This window comes from Cyrtonyx montezumae, unplaced genomic scaffold, assembly GCF_038088225.1.
Source record: "Cyrtonyx montezumae isolate F1298 unplaced genomic scaffold, pur_monq_1.0 scaffold_3, whole genome shotgun sequence".
Classification (NCBI taxonomy): domain Eukaryota; kingdom Metazoa; phylum Chordata; class Aves; order Galliformes; family Odontophoridae; genus Cyrtonyx; species Cyrtonyx montezumae.
The window spans coordinates 109,119,915-109,141,311 of NW_027072034.1; the positions used below are offsets into that span (position 1 = coordinate 109,119,915).

General features: G+C 44.7%; 1 protein-coding gene across 1 annotated transcript; it reads left to right on the forward strand.

Moving 5' to 3' along the window:
- Positions 1-1,024: 1,024 nt before the first annotated feature.
- Positions 1,025-20,511, forward strand: FAM234B (family with sequence similarity 234 member B). The gene is made up of 13 exons (XM_065742783.1): positions 1,025-1,061; positions 6,273-6,665; positions 7,590-7,688; positions 9,250-9,438; positions 10,915-11,045; positions 11,708-11,855; positions 12,221-12,362; positions 12,791-12,934; positions 16,210-16,291; positions 16,522-16,677; positions 17,280-17,397; positions 18,529-18,755; positions 19,177-20,511. Exons 1-13 carry the CDS (start codon positions 1,025-1,027, stop codon positions 19,180-19,182), a joined length of 1,872 nt encoding a protein of 623 aa, XP_065598855.1. The 3' UTR covers positions 19,183-20,511.
- The last annotated feature ends 886 nt before the right edge of the window (positions 20,512-21,397 follow it).

Sequence of the window (21,397 nt, forward strand, 5' to 3'; positions counted from 1 at the left end):
TTTCTTAGAAAGAACTCTGCAGGATAGCTCTTGTCCCTCTGTATCACAAGATTTGCTAAGTGAGACTTGAAAAGCATCCAGGATCTCTTTTGTAAATATTGACATAGTTACGGGATCACCACTGCTCCTAAATCAAAAAGAGGAGGAGGAGAAACGGCAACATGGAACAGGACTTTGTACTCAGGAAGACCTAGAAAGGAGGGAAAAAGAACGACTCTGATTGCTCTTCCAGAATTTGCAATCTGAGATTTCTCCTCCAAGTGCTGCGTTCTGAGGAAAGTCCTGATCTTAGACCTGATGACATCAATGGAAACACTCACAGTGTTACTAAAAGATTTTGGATTGGGAGCTACTTCTCTCTTTCCAGTTTGTATTAAAAAAAAATAGTAAAAGAAAAAATAAAATAAATCAACCCATTCTCTTCAACAGTTAGACCACTGGGTGTCTCTCTTCTGCTCCCTGCTTACCATGAATGTATAAAGAATTACAAAGGGAGGGCAAATGTGTCATTTGCAGGAACAGGGGAAGGCAACAGCAGCCACAGATGCTGAGAGCACGATGCAGTCCGAGCTAGTCAGACTGTCCTGTATGACAGACATGCGTGGGGATGGGAATCGGGAAGCTGGGGCCTTATGGCTTTGGGGAAACCACCGAACTCTCCCTGCTCAACTTCCCCATTGTGAGAAAGGGAGAGTGTGATGAAGATCAAAGAGAACGCTGGAAAACACCCTGGTGGGCTTTTGTACTGTAATAATAAAGTGTTGCAGAATAAAACCAAATCACGATTTCTTCCAACCAAAAACTTCCCATAAATGAAGGCACCTATTTATACCCGGGAAGAGCTACACTTTCGGTGTGAGCCCCGAAGCTCAGGGCACCACGCGGGCGAGACCAGCTCTGGGTTGCGTGCCCCCCCCACGGGGCCGCCTCCCGGTGGTGCCTGGCGAACTCCATTTCCCAGCATGCCGCGCGACAGGAGTGGGGGAGGGAGGGCTGGCGCGCATGCGCATTGCTCATCTCCAGCATGGCTACGGTGCTGTCCCGGGCGCTGAAGCTGCCGGGTAAGGGGTTTTGCTTCTGCGGTGGGAAGGCTCCTTCGGCCTCAACCCGGACCGCGGGGGTTGAGGCGGGCGCACCGCAGCTGGGCCTGGCTCTGACGGCGTTGCTGCCCGCGGGGGTTCCGTTGCCGGGCGGTGGGTGCGTTGCCATGGGAATGCGGCCGCGAGAACAGTGCCTATGGGGTCCTCGTGCGTGGCGGCAGGGCAGGTTGGGTACTGGACCTTATCGCCGTTTTCCCCCTCAAAAAAAGCAGCACTGGAAGTTCAGTAGGTGTCAGTGTGATTATCTGGATACGTGTTCGAAGGCTGTTTACCACGTCTTTGTGGTTTCCAGCCAGAGATCTTAAGCGAGATGAAAGGGTATTCAACAATAAGGGACTGCTGTGTTGGAAACCAGATCTTTCCAAGATAAGGCAGCGAGCAGCAGTACAACCATTCTATTCAGCTGGGGTATTAAGTGGCTCTGAAAACACGTTGCAAAACCAGAACCTGAGTTTGCTGGTTGCTGTTGGATGCAGTGGCCCAGGGCTGGGGACATGCCAGCGCACCTGGTGGCACTTACCCCTCACCTGGCACCTCCTGAGCACGTCCTGCCTCTGGGACAGCCAGGGGACTGACGTACTGCTCATCTCTAGGGTTGTGGGGGTGTTAGCTGATAGCTGGTTGATCGTGAGCCCCCCAGGTGGCCAAGTAGACTGTCAGCATCCTGGGTTAGATCTGAAATAGTCCAGCCAGCAGGAGCAAGGAGCTGATCATGGGGTCACACCTCAAGCGCTGTGTTTGGTTTTGGGCCCCTCACTATAAGAAAGACATGGAGACCCTGGAACTTGTCCAGGGAAGGGCAGTGGAGCTGTGAGGGGTCTGGAGCACAAGTCTGATGGGGAGAGGCTGAGGGAACTGGGGTTCAGTCTAGAGAAGAGAGGGCACAGGGGGGACCTCATTGCTCTCTACGCAACAGAGGTTGTAGCAAGGTGGGGGTCAGCATCTTCTCCCAGGTAATAGTAATAGGACAAGAGGTGATGGCCTTGAGTTGCACCAGGGGAAGTTCAGATTAGGAAAAAATTTCTTCTCTGCGAGAGTGGTCCTGCAGTGGCACAGGCTGCACAGGGAGGTGGTGGAATCACTGATCCCTGGAGGTTTCCAGAACTGTGTGGATATGGCACTGAAGGACATGGTTAGTGGGTGTGGTGGGGATGGTCTGCCAGTTGGTCTTCGTGGTCTTGGAGGTGTTTTCCAACCTTAATGATTCTATGCTTTTTTTATCTCAATGGGAAGGAGTACCTTGTACATGAAGTTTCTTGTAGGAGAATGCACACTAGTGGATGTAAGTGTGTGTGTGTTGGTGTGTGACCACAGGGGAACCATAAAAGAACATGGACAAAATCTCTCTTGAGGTCTTCATCAGTATCATGATCTTTTTGAGATATGCCATTGGGAGGCACTGATTTGAGAAAGGGTACAGACCTTGCAGCTGCAGTTGAGAAAACAGTCTTTGTGTAAGTCTTTAGATGAAATTGCACGTATCACACCTTGTTTGCATGGTGAACTGAAAAATGCAGCTTTCAACAGCAACGAGAAAGCAGAAAGCCTACTGTATGGCTGTTTTTCCTGCTGCATCTCATTAAGTTAATTACATCAATACGTGGCAACTTGTCTCCTCACGGACTTAGAGATATGTCTGCAGTACCCAGTGATGGGTGCCTGCCAACTGCCAAAACACAGAAGAGTAAACAGAAGCCTGGAGTGAGTACAAAGGAGTCTGGAACCAGTATGTCATCAGTGGAATAATGCACTGAAATTGCACTTATGTAAAGTCCAAGATTTATTCCTTTCACTCCAGGGTGAGTGCAAATAGACACATTTCCAGATAGTCAAAAAGAAAGAAAGATGGCAATTTAATATCTTTCAAGGCATTAGTAATGAATATTTCATTATAAGCAGGACTTGATTCCAGCACATTTCACCTCACAGGTGGGTGCCTCCTTTCCAAGTTGTAGCACAATTGAGCTTTTCTTCTGTGAGAGGTCCCAGACTACTGCTGAAGGAGTCACAAGAACTGCCAGAGCAAAAAGTACTATCCAGCAAGTGCACTGGGTATTTTTAAAGTCAGAGTGTACTTTGGAAGTCTGCTTCCCTCAAAAGTTAACACTGGGGCATTTTCTCTCTCTTTGAGCATTGTAAATCTTCCTTTTTTGTTGTTTTTGTTTTTTGTTTCTTCCCAGTGTTTGTAAAAAAAAAAAAAAAAATAATAATAATAATAATAATAATCCAGGGTGGTAACTTATCCGCAGGCCACAAGCAACAGTTACTCTGATTGTTGGTAACAGGCCACTCACTAGGAACTTCTGTTTTATCATTAGTGGCGTGGAAAAAAAGGGAATAGAACAAGTTATGCCAGATCAGAAGGAAAGCTGTTTATTTGCAGCAGCTGCAGAAGAAAATGCAGAGCAGTAGAGAAACTGACTGTTGATGTGAATGCTGTGCCAATAGAGTGGAAGGTTTATATACCCTTAGAGACCTTATGCAAAAGGCAGATAACAGGATGTGAGTTATATAAGTGTTACAGACTGAAGGACACAGAGCTGCAGGATGGCCCAGGGTCTGTTTTCTTTAGTGTGGGATAATGAAGGTTATGCAGTGATTGTTATTTCAGGAGGTAGGTTGAGAATTTCATCAAGAGGCCCACTCAGGTCTTAGCATTTTAACTTCCATGCTGGAGATTTGAAAACTGCATGGGAATATGGGATTTTCTGGCAGCTGATCGCTTAGCACAGAGGCAGCTTTAGTTATCTCTTGTTGGACAGACTGCCTTCCCATGCCTGAGCCTTGGACTTGACCACAAAGGAAAGAATTTGACTTCAGGAGCGTTTCTCAGTAAATCTTAATTCTCAGAATGATCTGAGTCTGTCCTTGTTTTCACACAGCCTTTACTGCTGTTATGCCTCTCTATGTTTTAGGTTACAGCAAGTGACCTTAAACTCAGGTGAAGGGTCACGTTCCTTCTGCTCTCTCTCCAACCAGGTGAATCATGTGTAATTTCCTCTCTGCACTACAGAGCAGGGTTGAGCATGCCTATGATAGCTCTCCAGATGTGCTTCCAAAGAACCTACAGATCATTTGTTAGGGCATTTTTTGGCAGTGGGAGATGAGCATTTAAGTCCTCTGAAGTTAGATATGCAATTGGCTTTCCCATGGGCTGGGTGAGTGCTCCAGGATCTGGTTTTAAGGGCAATATCTTTCCTTAAGGTACTTAGAAAATATCAGCTAGGACCACCATTTGTAAGTTGTACAGGAAGGAAAAGTGAAGGTCCTTTTGTGAGGCAAGAAATGAGAAAGAAATGAGATACACATACTGCAAGATAGATTCTGGTATGTTGCACTAATTAGGTGTTACAGTACATGAGGAACTGTGAGTCTGCCTTTTCAGGAAAAGAAACAGTATCATCAAGGTTGGAAAAGACCTCCAAGATCACCAAGATCAACCGTCAGCCCATCCCCACCATGCCCACTGTGTCCCTCAGTGCCACATGCTCCTGGTTCTGCAGGGAACCTCCAGGGAATAGTGGTTCCACCACCTCCATAGGCTGTGTCACTGCAGCAATTCTTTTTTAGAGAAGATTTTTTTTCCTAATATCCAGTCTGAACCTTCCCTGGTGCAACTTAAGGCCGTCACCTCTTCTCCTATTGCTGTCACCTGGGAGAAGATGCTGACCCCCACCTCGCTGCAACCTCCTCTCGAGTTGTGTAGAGAGTGGTAAAGCCTCCACTGTGCCTTCTGCAGGCTGAACAATCCCAGTTCTCTCAGCCATTCCCTGTAAGATTTGTGCTGCAGGTCCTTCACAGCTTCATTGGCTGTGACACATTCCCTGCTTCCTTGTCTTCCTTGTAGTCAGTGGCCCAAGACTGACTGGAGTCCTTGAGGTATAGTAAGATACGTTATCTTAGGTAGTAAGAGTAACCCTTTAATTTCTGTTCAGTAAAACTTTCCCGGCACCTTAGTGTCCGAGAATGGTTACTGCTTGTGTACTTTTGCTAGTTATTTATGCCTTGCATGTCTCACTTCAAGCATCTTCAGACACAATTTAGTTCTGTCTCAGGTCAGCTTTAGGCAAAGGGAAATGAGACAGATATCTGGGACAACAAAATCCCAATTTGGAATAGGAGAGAGAGAAATAGACCGAAACCTTATAAACATCAGAGCAGTGGCCATGGCTCCATGCCCAGGCTGGTGGCTCGGGGCAGCTCCCTGAGACGTGCTCCACTTCTCGTAGCTCAGGGCAGTGAGCCTGCCTGATCTCCCCTACCCCTGCAAACAGATGGCTCTGGTCTTATGCCATGATAGAAGACCGGGCTGTGCACCTGCCCTCATCATGCTCCCTCCAGCTGTCTTGGGGTAGAGGGAGAATCATCTGTGTGTAACACATCCACAGCATGGATTGGGGGGAGCTGGGAAGACACCTAGACCTAAAATACTTTCTTTTACCACCACCTGTATCAGACATTAGTGCTGTGTTATCTATCTCAGCAAGGCCAGCTACAAGCTGTCAGCTGTGGTGAGTGGGAGCAGGAACAGAGGAGGAGCATACTTCATACTGTAGGAGCTGGAGTGCTCCCCCTTACAGTACTGAGCTATGCAGAGCAAGTTGCAAGAGCATTCCTCATCCCTTCAGACACTAGAGTGTGTACTGGTCCAGAAGAGTGAAATTATTTATTTTGTCCTTATCAGGGAGTTGATATCCGTTGATAACTTGCCCAGTGCTCTATCCCTGCTGTGACCCTTTTTTCCATCCCTCATGAAGCAGGACAGCAAATATAGCACCCTGGAAGGCAGCAGTGCTGCTTGGTCCAGGCAGGAGGAGCAGGGGAAAAGTGAATTTCAGAAGGCCCCCTTGGCGGACACAGCCTAAAAGCGAACAGAGGCTGTGTTGGGATTAGAGTTTGGCAAGTGCTAAAGGAGTTTGGCCTGGAGTCAGGAGAGTGCTACACCTTAGGTTCTCAAGAAGTCTAAAGCAGGACTTTAGAAGGCAGGAAAGTATACATACATACTTATTCATACATATGTGCTTGTATATATAATAATAATATAGTAAACTGGACAGAGTATTTTCTCTCATCTCTCACTCGGAACTCATGGCTCACTGCAGCCTTTTCTCCATTCAGGTCCTGAAAAAGCAAGGAATGAATGCTTTGTTATCTCTCTGTCTCTATCCACAGGAAAGAAGAGCCCGGATCTTGGAGAGTATGATCCTCTCACTCAGGCAGATAGTGATGAAAGTGAAGATGACCTTGTACTCAACATACAGAAAAATGGGGGTGTCAAGAATGGGAAGAGCCCCCCTGAGGAGGTGCAGGATCCCGACTCCGACGTGGAGGTTGGGATGACAAAGCAGCACACGTCAGAGCGCGCACCTGAGGGTTATCCTGCAGAGGCAGCTGGGAGCTTGGAGCAGAAGGCTGCTCCCTCCCTCATGCCATACCTGCGCACTGCAGTCTTTTTGCTCACCGTGGTGATCTCGATGATTCTTGTGTTGGTGTGCGCGTTCCTAATTCCCTGTCCCCCTAGGGACTTGCATAACACCTGGAACCACAACCTAGGTCAGGGAGCAGGTGAGAAAGCCCCAGGAACAGCATCTGGCATAGGGGAGGTGGCAGGTCCCAGGCTGGGCATCGGCGGGAGAGACCTATCTGGGAGAGCCAGCTCAGAACAGAGACCCTTCCTCACCACTGCAGATGCTCTGAGGTAAAAGACAGGAAGCTCTGTCCTACTCACTCTTCAAGCTGAGGCCCATGAAATCTGATGTCAGTAGATCACAAAATCTTGTTTCTATCAACACCAAAAATGATTTGGATTCTTCTCCCATCCTGCCTTTTTTGTCCCGGAGGCATGCTCTGTTTCAGCTGGAGATGCCCACTTTAAAACAGTGCCACCCTCTCTAGACCCTGGGTTTCACCAACACCTCCACACTGAAGTGTGTGGGAGTTTGGGAAGAGAGGGATAGAAGTCTTTGTGTCTCCTGACTGGCTCAACTAACCTCATTTCTGTTGTCTTGCCCTGCTTGAATCTGTAAATCAACATTTGGAATCTTTTGTCATCCTGTACAGGCCACTGGTAACATTTCTAAAGTATCTCCCATTCTGACCTCTGCAGTATTGTGAAATAATTTCTGTCAGGTCTAGATATGTCTCTCCCTCCTTGCTTTCTGCCCTGGCTTCCAAATCTAAGCCTTTCATAAGATATGTGACTCCCACATCACCTCAGAAAGTGAAGTGGGAAGCAGTCTTTTTTTTTTTTTTTCCTTTTAGCTCCTCTATTTTTCCCTTTCTTTTCTGTGGTGCAGATGCTACGTTCTGCCTTTCCATGCAATAAAAGATCTAGCCATGATGGGAGCTGCCTGGCATTGAGCATTCCCTAGCAGACTCCATGAGTTGTTTTTTTGGTTTTTTTTTGTGCCAGCTTTCTGCTCCCAGTGCAGAGGCCTGGCTGGGTGGCTGCTTTGTCAACAGCGTGGTGGTTCTCTGTGACTGTTGCAGGTGGTGTGTTATCCCCACTGGAGCTGTGTGATGTGAACGGCGATGGGCTCCCTGACATCCTCATCGTCTTCACAGCCTTGATGAATGCTAGTGTCATGGGTAAGTGCCTTCTGTTCTTTTTCTTGTACTTGTCAGCACAGACCTTTGGATATTCATACAGTGGCTGGAAAAAGCTGCTGCCACTGTAAATCCACTGTTTTGATTTTTTTTTCTTTTCCTACTAAAGTGGCTGTTCTGTGCCTGTGCTTTATCGTGCTGTTTGTGCTTCAGTTCTAGTTTGCGGTCACCTCTTTCCCCTTACCATACCTTGGGATGGGTCCATCTCTCTGCCCTGTATTTGTCCATCTCTCTGTCCTTGATCTGGGGGCAGAGATAAAGTGGTCAGAAAGCACTGCACTACAGATAGCAGTTAGAAATATGGTTTTGTTTTTCTCTTCACTTTGCTGTTTCTCAAAGCCCTTCACTGAAAAACTTGGTTGCTCTACCTCTACCATTGTAAAAGCAAGGTGGTAGAAGTCCTACAGACAGAAGCCTATCAGAGAAAATTGTGCAGAGTAAGATTTTAAAACAGTGTGTGAGAGGGAGACAGCTGATGTGAAAGTTGCATTCAGTTTGCAGAGGTTGTCTTTGTGTTCTGTGTTTTGCCATTGCACTGTGCTTATTTCTCTTTCATCACAGACGTTTCTGCAGGTTTTAGCATGCTCCAGATGGAGCTAGCCATGCCTAGCTGCATCCTGGGCTAAAGCTGTGCTAGGACACATAAAGCAGGCAGGAAAGCAGTTGTAAGTATGCCACAGTCCTATACCCAGATATCTGGATGTCAACTCTCCTAAAGCTTGTGCTGAAAGTCTTCACACAGTCTGATAGAGTTAGTCTTGGGGTAGGTTCTGATGGACTAAGCTGTGACATTATTAGATGTTTATCCAGCTTGTGCACACAACAGCTTTGAGCTTCATTGAAGAATTAGGAGTTCTTGGTCCCTGCCAACCCGATAAAAAGAATTTATGTTGAGGCAACTCTTCAGCATAAGCTGTATGATTTTCACTTTGACAAGTGATTAAGTTTGATTTAGAGAGTGAGCTCAGAACCTTCACATAGTCACGCCATGCAGGGTTTTGCCAGTAAAACAGGAGCCAACAGGAACTGTTGTTATCTTGAAATGCATGGAAGTTCATCCTAACTTATGGTATGAAAGGTGGAGATTGCAATTCTATATAAGGGCAAGCCAGGCTAAAAGTTGCTGGTCTTTGAAATCAGAGCCAGAGGTCTATTGAAACAGCATGGGGCACCTCTTCTCGCTATTATTTTGTGTTAACTGGTGAATTAGGAAAAGACCCTGAGTTACACCAATTTGTTGCATTCAATCTATTTCTCACAGCTACAGTAAGTCGTTTAAAATACAACAGAAAAAGTTCTCAGATTTCCAGTCAACTGCTGCTGCCCAGAAAGTCCAGGCCTTCCACATGAGCCTTGGGAATTACATAAGGCATCTCCTACACCGTAGGGTGGGATTTGACCTTTGCTTTAAAGCAGTGTGGATGGAGCTGGCTTGAGCCACTCAGCTCCAGGAGCTACAGCTGGAATTCAAGCATGAGGACCAAAGGCAGTATGGACATAGCCTTTGATGGCAAGGGGTTTTACTCTCTTCTGTCTCTTCCAGGTGTCTCTAGGCCCTCTGTGACAGTGATGGCACTTTCTGGTATGAATGGCAGCACCCTATGGTCCATCCAGCTCCCTGAAGAGACTCGGAGTGTGCAATGCAAAGGGCTGTCACTGGGGTCATCAGCAGAGCCCATCTGCCTTGTGACAGGAACAGCTAAATTCCTCAGCCTTCTTAGTGCCTCCACAGGTAGAGTCGACTACTAGCTTGTTAGAAAGATGCTGCTGCTTTGTGCTTACCTTTGAAGGGCTAATAAGTATGAATGATTCAGTGTTGGCGCTCTGTAGTGGCTGTTATTAGTGACACGTAGGAAAGGGTCAAAACACTTAATGTTTTTCAAGTTATATAAGGTAAAAGAGCATTCATACCTTTGATGCTCTCTGGCAGTGTCTCCATCTTACCATTTCAGAACTATTCAGAGTGTTTGTCTTGTCCTATAACATCTCCATGGCACAAAGGATATACAAGATCTGTTTTCATCAAGGTGTAGCTCTGCACCTAACTAATGGCACTGAAAAGCTGAACGCCAGTCTCAGAGGACTTATGTAAGAACATATGCTACAGCTAGATAAACTTTCCAAATAAATTAGGCCCATAAAAGAATAGATTAGATATGAATGAATGCTGCATTTTTAATCACTTGGTCACATGCACCTCCATTCTCTGATTTGTTTGTTCTGCCTCATTCATTCACTGGCAGAAGTATTCATAGATTTCTATAGGAAAACGTTTTTGGAATTAGAATGTAGAATGCAGAAATACAGAAAACTGTTTAAGTGACAGGTCCAGTCAATGAGCAGTGGTACATTCTTTTCAGATGGTTCTGTGGACATATCACATGCACAGCTCTGTGTTTGCATCGTCACGGCCATAAGCAGTAGTAGCATTAATAATGTGTGCAAATGTTTGTAGGTTTGGCCTTTGGTTTCCTTTGTCATGCAGGAGTAAACCTTATCCTACACAGCAGCAGCAAAGTATTTTTAGACTGATAGAAAAAGAAGTGCTGGCAAAAGAATTACAGAGAAGTAAAAGCATCACGTTTCATTTTGCTTTTTTTGAGTGCTTATCAGTTGATCTGAAAAACGGGTTGTAGGGAGTTTCCAGCTGAGTCCATGCTGGACTGGTGAACTGTTTGACATCATGTCTGCCAACATGGTATCACCCCGAGGTGGAGTGAGCATGCTATACTGGAGTGGCTCTTTGTTGCTGGGAATTTAATGGAGACACAGATTTGCACTTTGAATATCAGAATTGCCCATCTGTTCTCTTTCCTGGCATCCACCTACAGGCTGTACTGCTGGCTGAGGAAAGCAACTGTTGTCTTGCAGAGCATCGTTCCTATTTAAGTTTCCTTTCCAGAATAAACCTCAGATATGCCCTGCTACTCAGGAAGATTTTGGGTTTCAGATCTGTTTAGAGAAATGCATAGAAGGAAGCACAGCAGAACAAAGACACAACTCAAAGCCAGTCTGAAGAAATGCACAGAGAAGAACCTTGCTTCCTGGTGAAGCATGACCCAGTCTATATGCTTGTTTTTTGTTTCCTCAGGGAATAGGGAAAACAAGCTCTCTTGTTCCCTCCTTCAAGAAGGTTTTATGGAACTGGCTGGGAATGCCCTCTGGTTCCCCAAGTGCTGCAGGTCTCTTTCATCCTGTTCTTCCACAGGCAAGACCATCTGGACACTGGACTCCATTCACCTTTCAGATGGGATTCTGGCTGCACCAGCTGCAACTCTTCCAGATGTAGATGGAGATGGAATTAGGGATATTGTTGTTCTGGCCCTCAAAGAGACACAGGTACGGCATGTCTGTGCTCAAAGCTTAGAAATGATCTTGTCTATCTAGAAGAAGACTGGGGAGCTTAATGTAGAAAGGTTATAACGGAAGACATAAGAGCCCCTAATTTTTGTTCCCTTAGGTTTGTTTGAAAAGCACTTTCCTTCTTTCAGTGTGTCAGAACAGTGAGATCTAGCAATAATGGCACTACCTGCATTTCTTATCAGCTGGGAATGAACAAAAGGCTTATTATTTATCCCTGGCTGAGACTTGAGAATTGTTTCTGCTCAGTGAACGCCTGATTAGAAGTGACTGTTTAGCAACCATGTAGAAAACCATGCTGAGATAGATCACTGGAGAAAGGAGCTCTCATCTGACCTTAGGTAATAAATACCTGTGTGATCAAGTGCAGATTTCCTTAATGCTCATCTCTCCCCATGATTCTAGCATTACTGCTCTTAGAAGAGTTCAGTTTTTTTAAGTCCCTTCCATCTTCAATGCTTTTGCAGACAAGAGAAAAGCATGAATGTAAGAATCCCAGGAAGCTGAGCAGAGACCACTAGGTAGATCTTGCTGTGGGGAGAAAGAGCAACAGAGCTTCAAGCTGTGGGTATTAGGCAAGATTCTGAGAACACAAATATGTGAAAGCACTCCCAGAAATCTCTACATCTCTGTCTTTGCAGCCTGATGTGTTTTTCGTCTTGGTGTCAGGAAAGACTGGGGCTGCTTTGGGCGGGCCTGTGAAGTACAACATCATTGGAGAAGGAAAAGTGATTGGCCCTCAAGTCCATATCACCAGCCGGGGAGCCATCTATATCCTGTTTGGTTTTGGTAAGATGCATCTTGCCTCTCAAGTACTTCACCTTTCTGAAAAAGAACGTTATTTTTACCCAAATTGGCTTAGAGTATTCCTGGGATGTCTCTACCATGCCTTGCACTGTAAAATCTGGGAGCAGAGGGCATGGGAAATAGCACTGTGGGAAACAGCATTACTGCTTTGCTGTGGAAGGGTATCAGTGTCTGCTAGCCTGGAGTACCTTCAAGTTTCCCAAAGCCAGCTCTGCCAGTGGCGCACCACACCAAGGAAGATGCAACTCTGAGCTTTCCTTTGCCTTCTGCCACAACTACAGAGGTCTTAAGGACCCTATGAAATTAACCTTTGCAGCCAGGACTTTACTCTCTACTCTTTCTGGCAGGTAATGTTCAAGCAGTTGCCCTGAGGGATATCTTTACCCAAGCCAGAAACCGGGACAGCTTTCCTATGATGCTGCATCAGGAGGAGCCGGAGTGGGAAAAGCGCAGATCTGTAAACCTGTCAGAACTGATTGACATTTACAGGTAAGAGATGAACTTATAATCTTGCTTCCCCTGGAAGGGGAAGGAAGGATGTGCACCTTCTTGCACTCTGAGATGCAATTTTGTCCTTTTCATTTCTGGTTCTTAACAGTACTATGGAATATTGTACTCAGTATTGCCAAATTATGGTCAGGGTCAGTCCTGATAGGAATAAAAGAAGGGAACAAATGTGAAACCCTACAGCACATGCTTTTTATAGTAATTCTAGATGTTCAGAAGGGCATAGACCTGAACTTAGCCCACTTAAATTAGAAACAACAGAGTGAAAGTAACCTTAGTCACTGAGGAAAAAATTAACCTCTCCAAAAATAGTTCAAATCTTAGGTAGGTTGTTGGGTGGACAGGCAGGTAATGCTGACGTGCTTAAATACAAGCCTAGAAATCTCATCTCTGCTTTCCATTTGTTCCAGTGGGGGTGTTGACTTCCTGCAGACAATAAAGGCACCTGACACAAACTGCAGCAACCTGCTCATCACCACCAAAGAGGGCTTGATCCTGCTGCAGGGACAGGACCTGGAGCCTCACTGGACCCTGGAAATCCAGAACATCAGCAGGTTACCTATGGGGAACATTTTTCTTTCTTATTTATTTCTATACCATTTCCTACCTTTCACCTTGAAGTCCTTAGAAAACAATCAAGAAGAACTCTCCAAGTCTGCAAGGAAGTCTTAAGAACTGGAGGCATGTAGGTGTATTGATGCACAATTAAGAAGGGCAAGTGAAGCAAGGAGCAATAGGATTGAAACCTTTTGAGCTGTGTGTGAGTGATGACAAATCATAGAATCATAGAACTGTTTTAATGGGAAAGAACCTTTAAAAGTCATTAGTCCAACTCCTCTGCAATTAACAGGGACACCTTCAGCTAGACTAGAAAGCTCAGAGCCCCTCTGGCTTGACCTTGGATGTCTGCAGGGGTGGAGCATCCACCACCTCTCTGGGCTACCTGTTTCACTGCTTCACTACCCCTATTGTAAAAGGAACTTTTTACTCCTATCCAGTCTAAATCTCCCCTCTTTCAGTTACAGACCATTTCCCCTTGTCCTGTCACAACAGACTGCTAAAAAGTCAGTCCCCTTCTTTGTTCTAATAAATAAAGGGCTTGATTCAGATATCCAACATTAGCGTCATGACTGCTGTGGCACTGGAGCTTAGGTGGTACTTCTGGTGTGTGATTCAGCCCATCTGCTGTCCATAGCTCCCAGTTGCCAGCTCAGTGGAGAGGAGCAGGTGCGTTAGTGATGCTAAGTGTTAGAGGTGTCTGAATATGCCTCATGGATCTTAATCTTCCTTGAAAGCTGAAAATCAGCACTGTGATGGCAGTCTGCCATTAATACTAAATGTAAACCCTAAAATAATATTGCTTATCCTCTGACTTCACGCATAAAAGTTGAGCAATTTGCTAGACCTAATGAGTTGATAATAGCCAGCAATTTCAGCTTTCTGAGTGCTAAATGTATGCAAAGGGCAGCTGGGCACAGTTGAAGGAAATTATGTGGGAAACAGATTGTTAGCTCTGCTATCTAGAGAAAAGAAAGCAGCTTTCACCTCAGTGTTACCTGTCAGCAACATCTAAAGGAGAAAGGCATAGAATCTTCATTAAGAAAAAATAATCAGCTAGGTTTGATATTCTTATGCTATCCTCAGTCTTGAGGGCTGATGGGTGACAGAAGCAGTGGCTTTAGGAATGAGTTATGGCAAGTTGACCTTAGTGTGAAGAAAGGTGGTGAACTGAAAGAGTTCTTATCCCAGAGTCTGCAGACTTCTGGATGTATGCTGAGTTTAAAGGGTAAGTGTATCCTGACTAAGCAAAGCCAGTTCACAGACTATAAAACCAGTAATATGCCAGAATCTTCAAAGTGAACCAACTAATTGAAAAACTTGTAGGGATTCAAATCAAGAAGTGTTGAAAGACACTTTTCTTGTTCCATTCACTGAGTTGCAGAGTAGTGGAGATTGGAACGCACCTTTGGCGATCCTCTAGTCCAAGTTCAGAGTTGCCACCAGAAGAGTCAAACAAGCTTAAACACAGGTCACCATCTGATAGAGTGTACAGAGCCAGCTGAGAGCTCCCCTTTGCCTCAGTAACCCTGCTCCGAGCTCCGTCTTGCTCCAGCCAAGCAGACAAAGTCCATGCCTTTGGCCATTCTCTGATAACAGCCTGGCTGCTGCAAATGTGCTGCATTTCTGGATAGCTTTTGATGAGATCCCTGGAAGACCATAGAGAACAACCAGTAGTTATAAAACAAGAGTGAAGTTCAGAGACCATGAAATTGTGTAAGCATTTGAAAAGTGTGTTGTAAATGGATGTTCCAGATAAGAGAGGATTAATTGCTGGTTGCTGTGGGGATTAGTGTTGGGGAGGAATAATTACTAGCCTTCTGGTTCATAAGGAAGTGCCCAGGGGATTTTTCAGTTGATTGGAAGCGTCTAAAATACATATGCCTGTCTGCATTCAGTGTGTGGAATTTGCCACTGACTGTAGCCCACAAGAAGTATGAGAAGTGCCACATCAGGAAAGAGTTTAAGTTAATGTCCATAGAATAGATGGGCCTACTGCTTCTTTTTGGTACAGGAGGTTTTTTAAGTTTTGGAATATGCCATATGAGACTCTCTCTAAATCATTAGTTGTGGTTGCCAAAGGTATTTATTAAGTGTATTACATTAGTGACGTTATAATAGAATAATAAAACGTCTTGAGTTGGAAGAGACACCCAAGGATCATCGAATCCAACTCCTGGCTCCACACAGCAGCACCCAAAAAGGAGACATTAAGTATAGATAGTCAAACTACTACTGTACTGTGGCATTAGTGTTCAAAAGTCATTCTGGTCTGTATGTTTTAAAGTGGAGGCTGGAAAATCTGGAGAAAAGGGCTGGAAAAATGCTTTAGCGTGGAAGATTTAAGGTACTGTGCTTAGATGATGAAGCCTGAGAGATGAGTTCATGTGTGCGTGTAAGTAACAGGAGATAACAGGGATTTTAATCTTGCCATAGCAAGAACAAGTGCTTTGGAGCAGAAGCTGCTTGTGTTCCAGAAAATGAAAATGCAGCCGTGTTTCTGTGGATGAGATTACTTACTAGAACAGTGTCACAAGAAGCAATGAGTTTATCTTGTCTTTATATTTTCATAGCAAGCCTCATGGCTGGGCGAATCTAGCCAAACTCAGCCTGATGGTACTTGGTTATTGAGTAAAATACGGCAGTATGTTGTAAACAGTAGGAGGAAGGACATGGTCGTCTCACCTTGCCCTGTGATACTTTGAATTCAGAGGAACCATGTATCCTTCTTAGGTCTAGCTGTGCTGAATTTAGAGAAGACACAGGTGAGACTCAGAAACCCAAAGGCAAGTAAGATGGTTAGAAAACAGTTACAGTAACAGATATCAAGTAACAGTGTTAAGTTGCCCAGAAGGGAAGGAAATTTTTAAGTGTGGAGGAAGAGCAGGAGGTCAAAAGTCTTGATGAATTTTGAAAGGTTGGGTAATTTTTTATGACTGTAGCAAAACTGTACGGGTTCTTGTGCTAGAGAAAGGATAAGACAGCCTTGCCATAGGGTGATAAACAAATGCCTACGCAGCCCAGCAAGGGTTGCCCCCCTTCCCTACAGGCAACTCTGAAGAATGGCCAATAAGCACTGTGGGCTTCTTGATCTTTTTTTCACTTTTCTTAGCCACCAACAAATGTTTTCTGCCAGTAAGAATAACTCACAGTGGATGAAAGATTTTCTTTAGTACGGCAAATAGTGCCTTTGTAAGAGGCAGAATGGAGGATGAAAGCAATTCCTGTTTTTCTGTCATAGAGCTGAGTGTTTCTTTGTTCAAATTTGCAGCCAGCCTGTGCTGGGGTACTTCAGCGCTGATCAAACTCTGGACTTCATGCTACAAGCACAGACTGGAAATGGGAAGAAAAAGGTAAAACAAGAGGAGGCAAAGAGGGCAGTGGCAACGGGGGAGTGAAAGAGCCTGGGTTGAAAGGGGCAGTCATTTCCTGCTTCTGGCAGTTCCCATTTCTGTGGCTGGTACTGGTCCCTGTGTGGCCACAAGCCTGCAGAAGACAGTGCAGGCTGTTCCAGTGCAAGGGGACTGTCTTTATGCCTGCACCTGAACACCCATTAATGCTATAACTCTTTTCTTACCTCGAGATGGTGGTGGTAGATGGCAAATCTGGCCTCCCTGTTTGGAAGCAGGAATTCCCATGGCAGAAACAGCAACTCGATGCACTATCAGTCATGACTTTGGACAAGAAATCTGTTTTTCTCTTCTGGGCTGATGAAGCACAGCCTGTGCTACATAGTTTGGTGAGCTACCGTCCTTTCTTCACTTTGAGTTTTCTGTGGGAAATGTAGTCTGTCTTTTATTCCTAATGTAATTGAACTTTAAACCTGCTATTTGAGACTGCTAGGGACATCTTTTCCTCTTGCTTTGACTTGGATGGACTTCTTTGAGCCTGTGCACAGGAGCATACGTATGATTTTTTTCACCAAAAAACTTCATAGACTGAAAGCTTGCTTCCATGAAGCCAGAATTTTCTGTTATGAAGTTATATTTTTTCTGCAACACTGAGGTTTTCTTGCTGCAACTTTGTTCCCAGAGTCTGAGAGATTCTTTTCAGCATGCCGACACACAAGTCAGCATCAGGTTCCAAACTCACAGACTATAGCTTGGCCAATCAAGCTGGCTTTCACAGGGCCAAATCTCAACTTTACCAAACAGAGGCTGGGGAGTAAATTCTCTTTAAGAAAGTTTTGCTGTCTTTCAGCTCTGTGGAACCATTAAGTTTTTGATTCTCAGTACCAAGCAAAGGTAGCACATTGTCAGATTCTTTTGCAGTGCTAGACTGCTTTCTGATAACGATTGTTACAGAATCTGTAACATTTTTGTCCATCTTCCACTCCAACAGCAACCTGGTCCCAGATCTGAGCGCCCAGGGCTGCACCACCTTTATCTCCTCCATCCTGTTTTTCCTACAGTCCTTTTGGACCTCACCAATGCAACAGACAAAGTCATTGCTTCAGCAGGTGAGTTGAGATGGTGGAGAGACTACCTAGGCTACAAGAACTATGGAGGAATGAAGATGTAGCTGTGAGAAACAAAGTAGTATAGTTGTGCTTAATTGCAGGTAGTATTTGAGATCCACCACTCACACAGACCAGAAGTGGGAAATCAGGTTACTCTTCTTTCTGAAAGAAGGTCCTTTCCAACCTCTACTTTACAAATGAAAGACCCAACGAGATTATCGAACATGTTGAACATGGAAAAGTCTGAATTTGAATTCATGCATGTTTAATACCAGACACAATCCCTTGCTTTCCACGGAGCTCATCACCTCAGATATACTTCTGCCTGTTTGTTCCTGCTGGTTGTCCTTTCCTGCCCTCTGAGATAGCAGATGTGCTTCTCTTTCCTCTTTCTTTTTGAAAAGGAGAATCCAAAATGTTTCACTGCATGTTTCCAAGGGAAAGTGGATCTAGATTTAAAATTTGTATGAGATCTCACAGTCCCTGTTGGATTTCCTTGCTTTCTCTAAAGCAGTTCAACCAGCAGCTAACTTGTTGAGCGTGGCAAGATATTGGATAGAAGATCAGTGCATATAGCACTGACTCCAGTGGGCCAGGAAGCAGGGAGAAGCTTGCTACGTAATGATATGTCTAAGCAGATTTGTATCAAAAAAAAGTTCAGTCAAGAACAAATAGAATATTGTTTTTAGAGGGATTTATTAGAAGCTGAGATTTCTGAGGTCTGTAGAGATCATTCTGTGGTAACTGGAATAAATTGATTTGCTCATTCTTTAACAATTTACCCTTCTGTAGAGGTAACAGCTTATGCTAACAGGAGTGGAAAGGAATGCTTTATTCAGTTGAACTGCATTACTGAAATATGTACATCTTGAATGTCAAACACAAAAAAATGCACTTTGGAACCAAAAATTGCTGTTGTTGAACTACTTTTCAGTGTATTTCCATGGAAAGATTTTTACTTATTATTGTTTTCCCTAATAAATTAAGGCACATGTAATTGAAAAATCAGATTGAATACAGCCTCAGTCCAGTGACTGAAATGAGTGAAGACTATAAGATTTCTTGTGGGTGAAACACACAATAACTATTCCTCACCAACGTTCCTCTTTCTTTTTTTGATGGATGGATCAGTTGGAATTAATGATCTCCAGAAAGATGCATTTCACATCACTGTGACAACAACTGCAACCTCTGAAAAACAGCCAGGATTTCTCTCAGTCAGCAAGCTGGGCTTGAAGTGGGCCATGATGACGCAGGGTCGAATGGTGTGGCTAAAGGACAAGGCCTCTCCCAAAATCAGCCGTGGAGAAGTGAGGCGATTTCTTGCTCGGCTGAAATTTGTTGACCTTCCTCACAAGGTGAGATTGTGCAGGAATCTCTGATCAGATGCAGATTGTTCAGGATATATAATCACTTCGATGTAGACACAGTTAGGTGCTGTCTTTGAGGTGGGATTTGAATTGACTGAAAGATGACAGGCTGTCCCTTTGGGCATACACTGGACACAGTGTGAGGTCCAGTTATACTTTATCAGTTTGACGAGGAGGAGGATCTTAGAAAGCACCGGGGATGGCAGTCAGAAAGGACTGAGAGACTCACAGACAGAATGGAGAGGTAGGGGAGTAGTGGTCACTTGTTTTGACGTGACTGAATGGGTCCTTCGTGGACCCTTTACCTCATGGTGCCTACTGTTGCTGACAGGTAAATTACCACTTTTCTCTACTGGAGTGAATGATAATGGATTCTGGCTTTGTTTTTTGTTTCCCTTTCCTTTTCCAGCTCTAGCCTTGTGGTTCCTGAGATTTTGACTGGACCTATGACCTGCATGGGGAATAGAGGAAGCTGCTCAGGGGACTTTTCAGGAAAACTGCTGTGTAGAGGGAGTGGGAGCTAAAAGCACTTTCTTCAGCTACCTGAGAAATATTGCTAGAAATTGGTTTGTCCTCAGCAGACCTGTCTTGTACCAGATGAACCTTGTTCAGCGTCTCTCCTTCCATATGCTGTTCTTGCATGCTTTCTTCCAGGTAACATGGAAATGTGAATTTAGAGCTTACACACACACACACACACACACACACACAACCAAGTTATATATATGTGTATCAATTTATACAATATATATGTATATTTTTTGTATGTCTAATTTATGAACAGATTTAGGACATTCCTTTTTATGTCCAAACAGTATTCCCAGGCAGACAAACAAGCTAAAGGCTTATGGTGGGCTATGATGACTCCAAGAAAATGATGTGGATAAAGGACACCATCTGCTTTAATATTTTTGTAAAGAAGCCCCTGTCTGGCTCCTGCAGGGCAAGTCTTGTCTACAGCCTTTCTTATGCTGTCAGCCCTTTTCTTGTTGCCAGACTCACAAACAAACTAGCTGTCTGCCTGAATTACCTGACAGAAAGATAGCTGCAAGAGCATTTCTCAGCATTTGCACTTACGTGGTTCTTTTCCCAGATCCAAGTTCAAAGCAGGTTCTTGTGGTTGACCTATGTAGAAGAAAAAGGTTCACATCTCATTTCTACCTCTTATCCATCCATCCTTAACCTCTTTATGAACCTGAAGTGTCATTGTAACATCACGTTGCAGTTCATTGGACTGAGTTCCCCTTTTGGGAGAGGCTCTCAGCGGGTCCCTCCTGGCACTGTAAAGATCACTGGACTGTAGATACAGTTGTAGAGAAGCTTATTCTCACACAACTGCTTCAGGGTTTAGAGGCTCACATGAGAGGCAGAGATGGAAAGCTTTTCTGTGCACGTGACCCCTGTTCTGGGCTTAACTTGACCATTGCCCTGCCAGCTCAGCTCTATGTGCAGTTCCAGGAAGAACAGTGTCTCCCCAAGGCACGTTTCTTTGCTCTCGGTATGTTTAGTTCTTTGAACTGTGCCTCTGCGTGTGCTGTCAGAATCCTGTGTGGTAGTTGCAGAGCATCTACATGAAGTTGCCTGCAATAACTATATGTGAACCAACAACTTTGCAACCCTGGCAACTCCTCACGTTGCACGGCAGCAACATGTTAACTTGTTTTCCCAATATGTCTTTCTAGATCTGACCTTTGACATTAGGCAGAGCCAGGCTGAGGTGAGAATTGCTAACGGCTCTTCTGTCCTCCTGCTGACATGTATCCTTACTGTTTTACTGCACTTCCTTCCGAGTAGCAAGGTGATGGCAGCACTTTGATGCTTACATCAAGGATGGGCACGTCTACCATAGGTTTACTCTCCTGGAGCTCTTGACACCTTGTCTTGCTACGTCACCCTTTCTTCTCCCTCTCTGCATCTCCGTATAAGCTTCCAGGACAGCTTTCAGTGTAGCTCTTCAGGATTAGCTGCAAACCCCAAAGCTGGCCTTTGGGCCCTTCTCTCCTTATATCAGACCCTGAGAACAGTTTGTATATGTTTAATGATATTTTTGTGTAAATAGCTTTGTACATATTAGCACAACTGTAGCAACAGCTCTAGGCCTGGGATTTTCCTCCAGACGGGTTAGTATTTATAATACTCAGTTTGTTAATACAGCTGTATAATAGGAACTGAAAGTGTGAGGACCAGTTAATATATGAAGGTTAAACAGGAGTGCACCTTTCTTCCTGTCAAGCCACCACCTTGCTGGGAAAGGTGAGGCGCTCGTTACCTGAAGAAGTTATTCTCCTGAGGTTCTTCCTGAGAGAATTGAGTGCAGTGACATTAGCTCCTCCATAATGTGAATCCACCCCACCCACACACCCCCACTGTGAATAAAGAGTCTGTCTGTATACTGTTGAGAAAATGTATTTGAACTGTGAAGTGTAGGGGAGCAAATAAATACTGTGTACAGCATCAGTGTGTGTCATGTGAACCACTGTTTCACCTGTGAGGGATGATGAATTTGCTTGATTTTGGGGGCTGTTGGTGGTATTTTTGCAGTAAGGGAAAAGGGGACAAGTGAAGAGGAAGAAAAAAGCAGTTCAGCCAAGGATTCTTAAAGGATGTGGAGAAGCACAATAGAGAGTCAT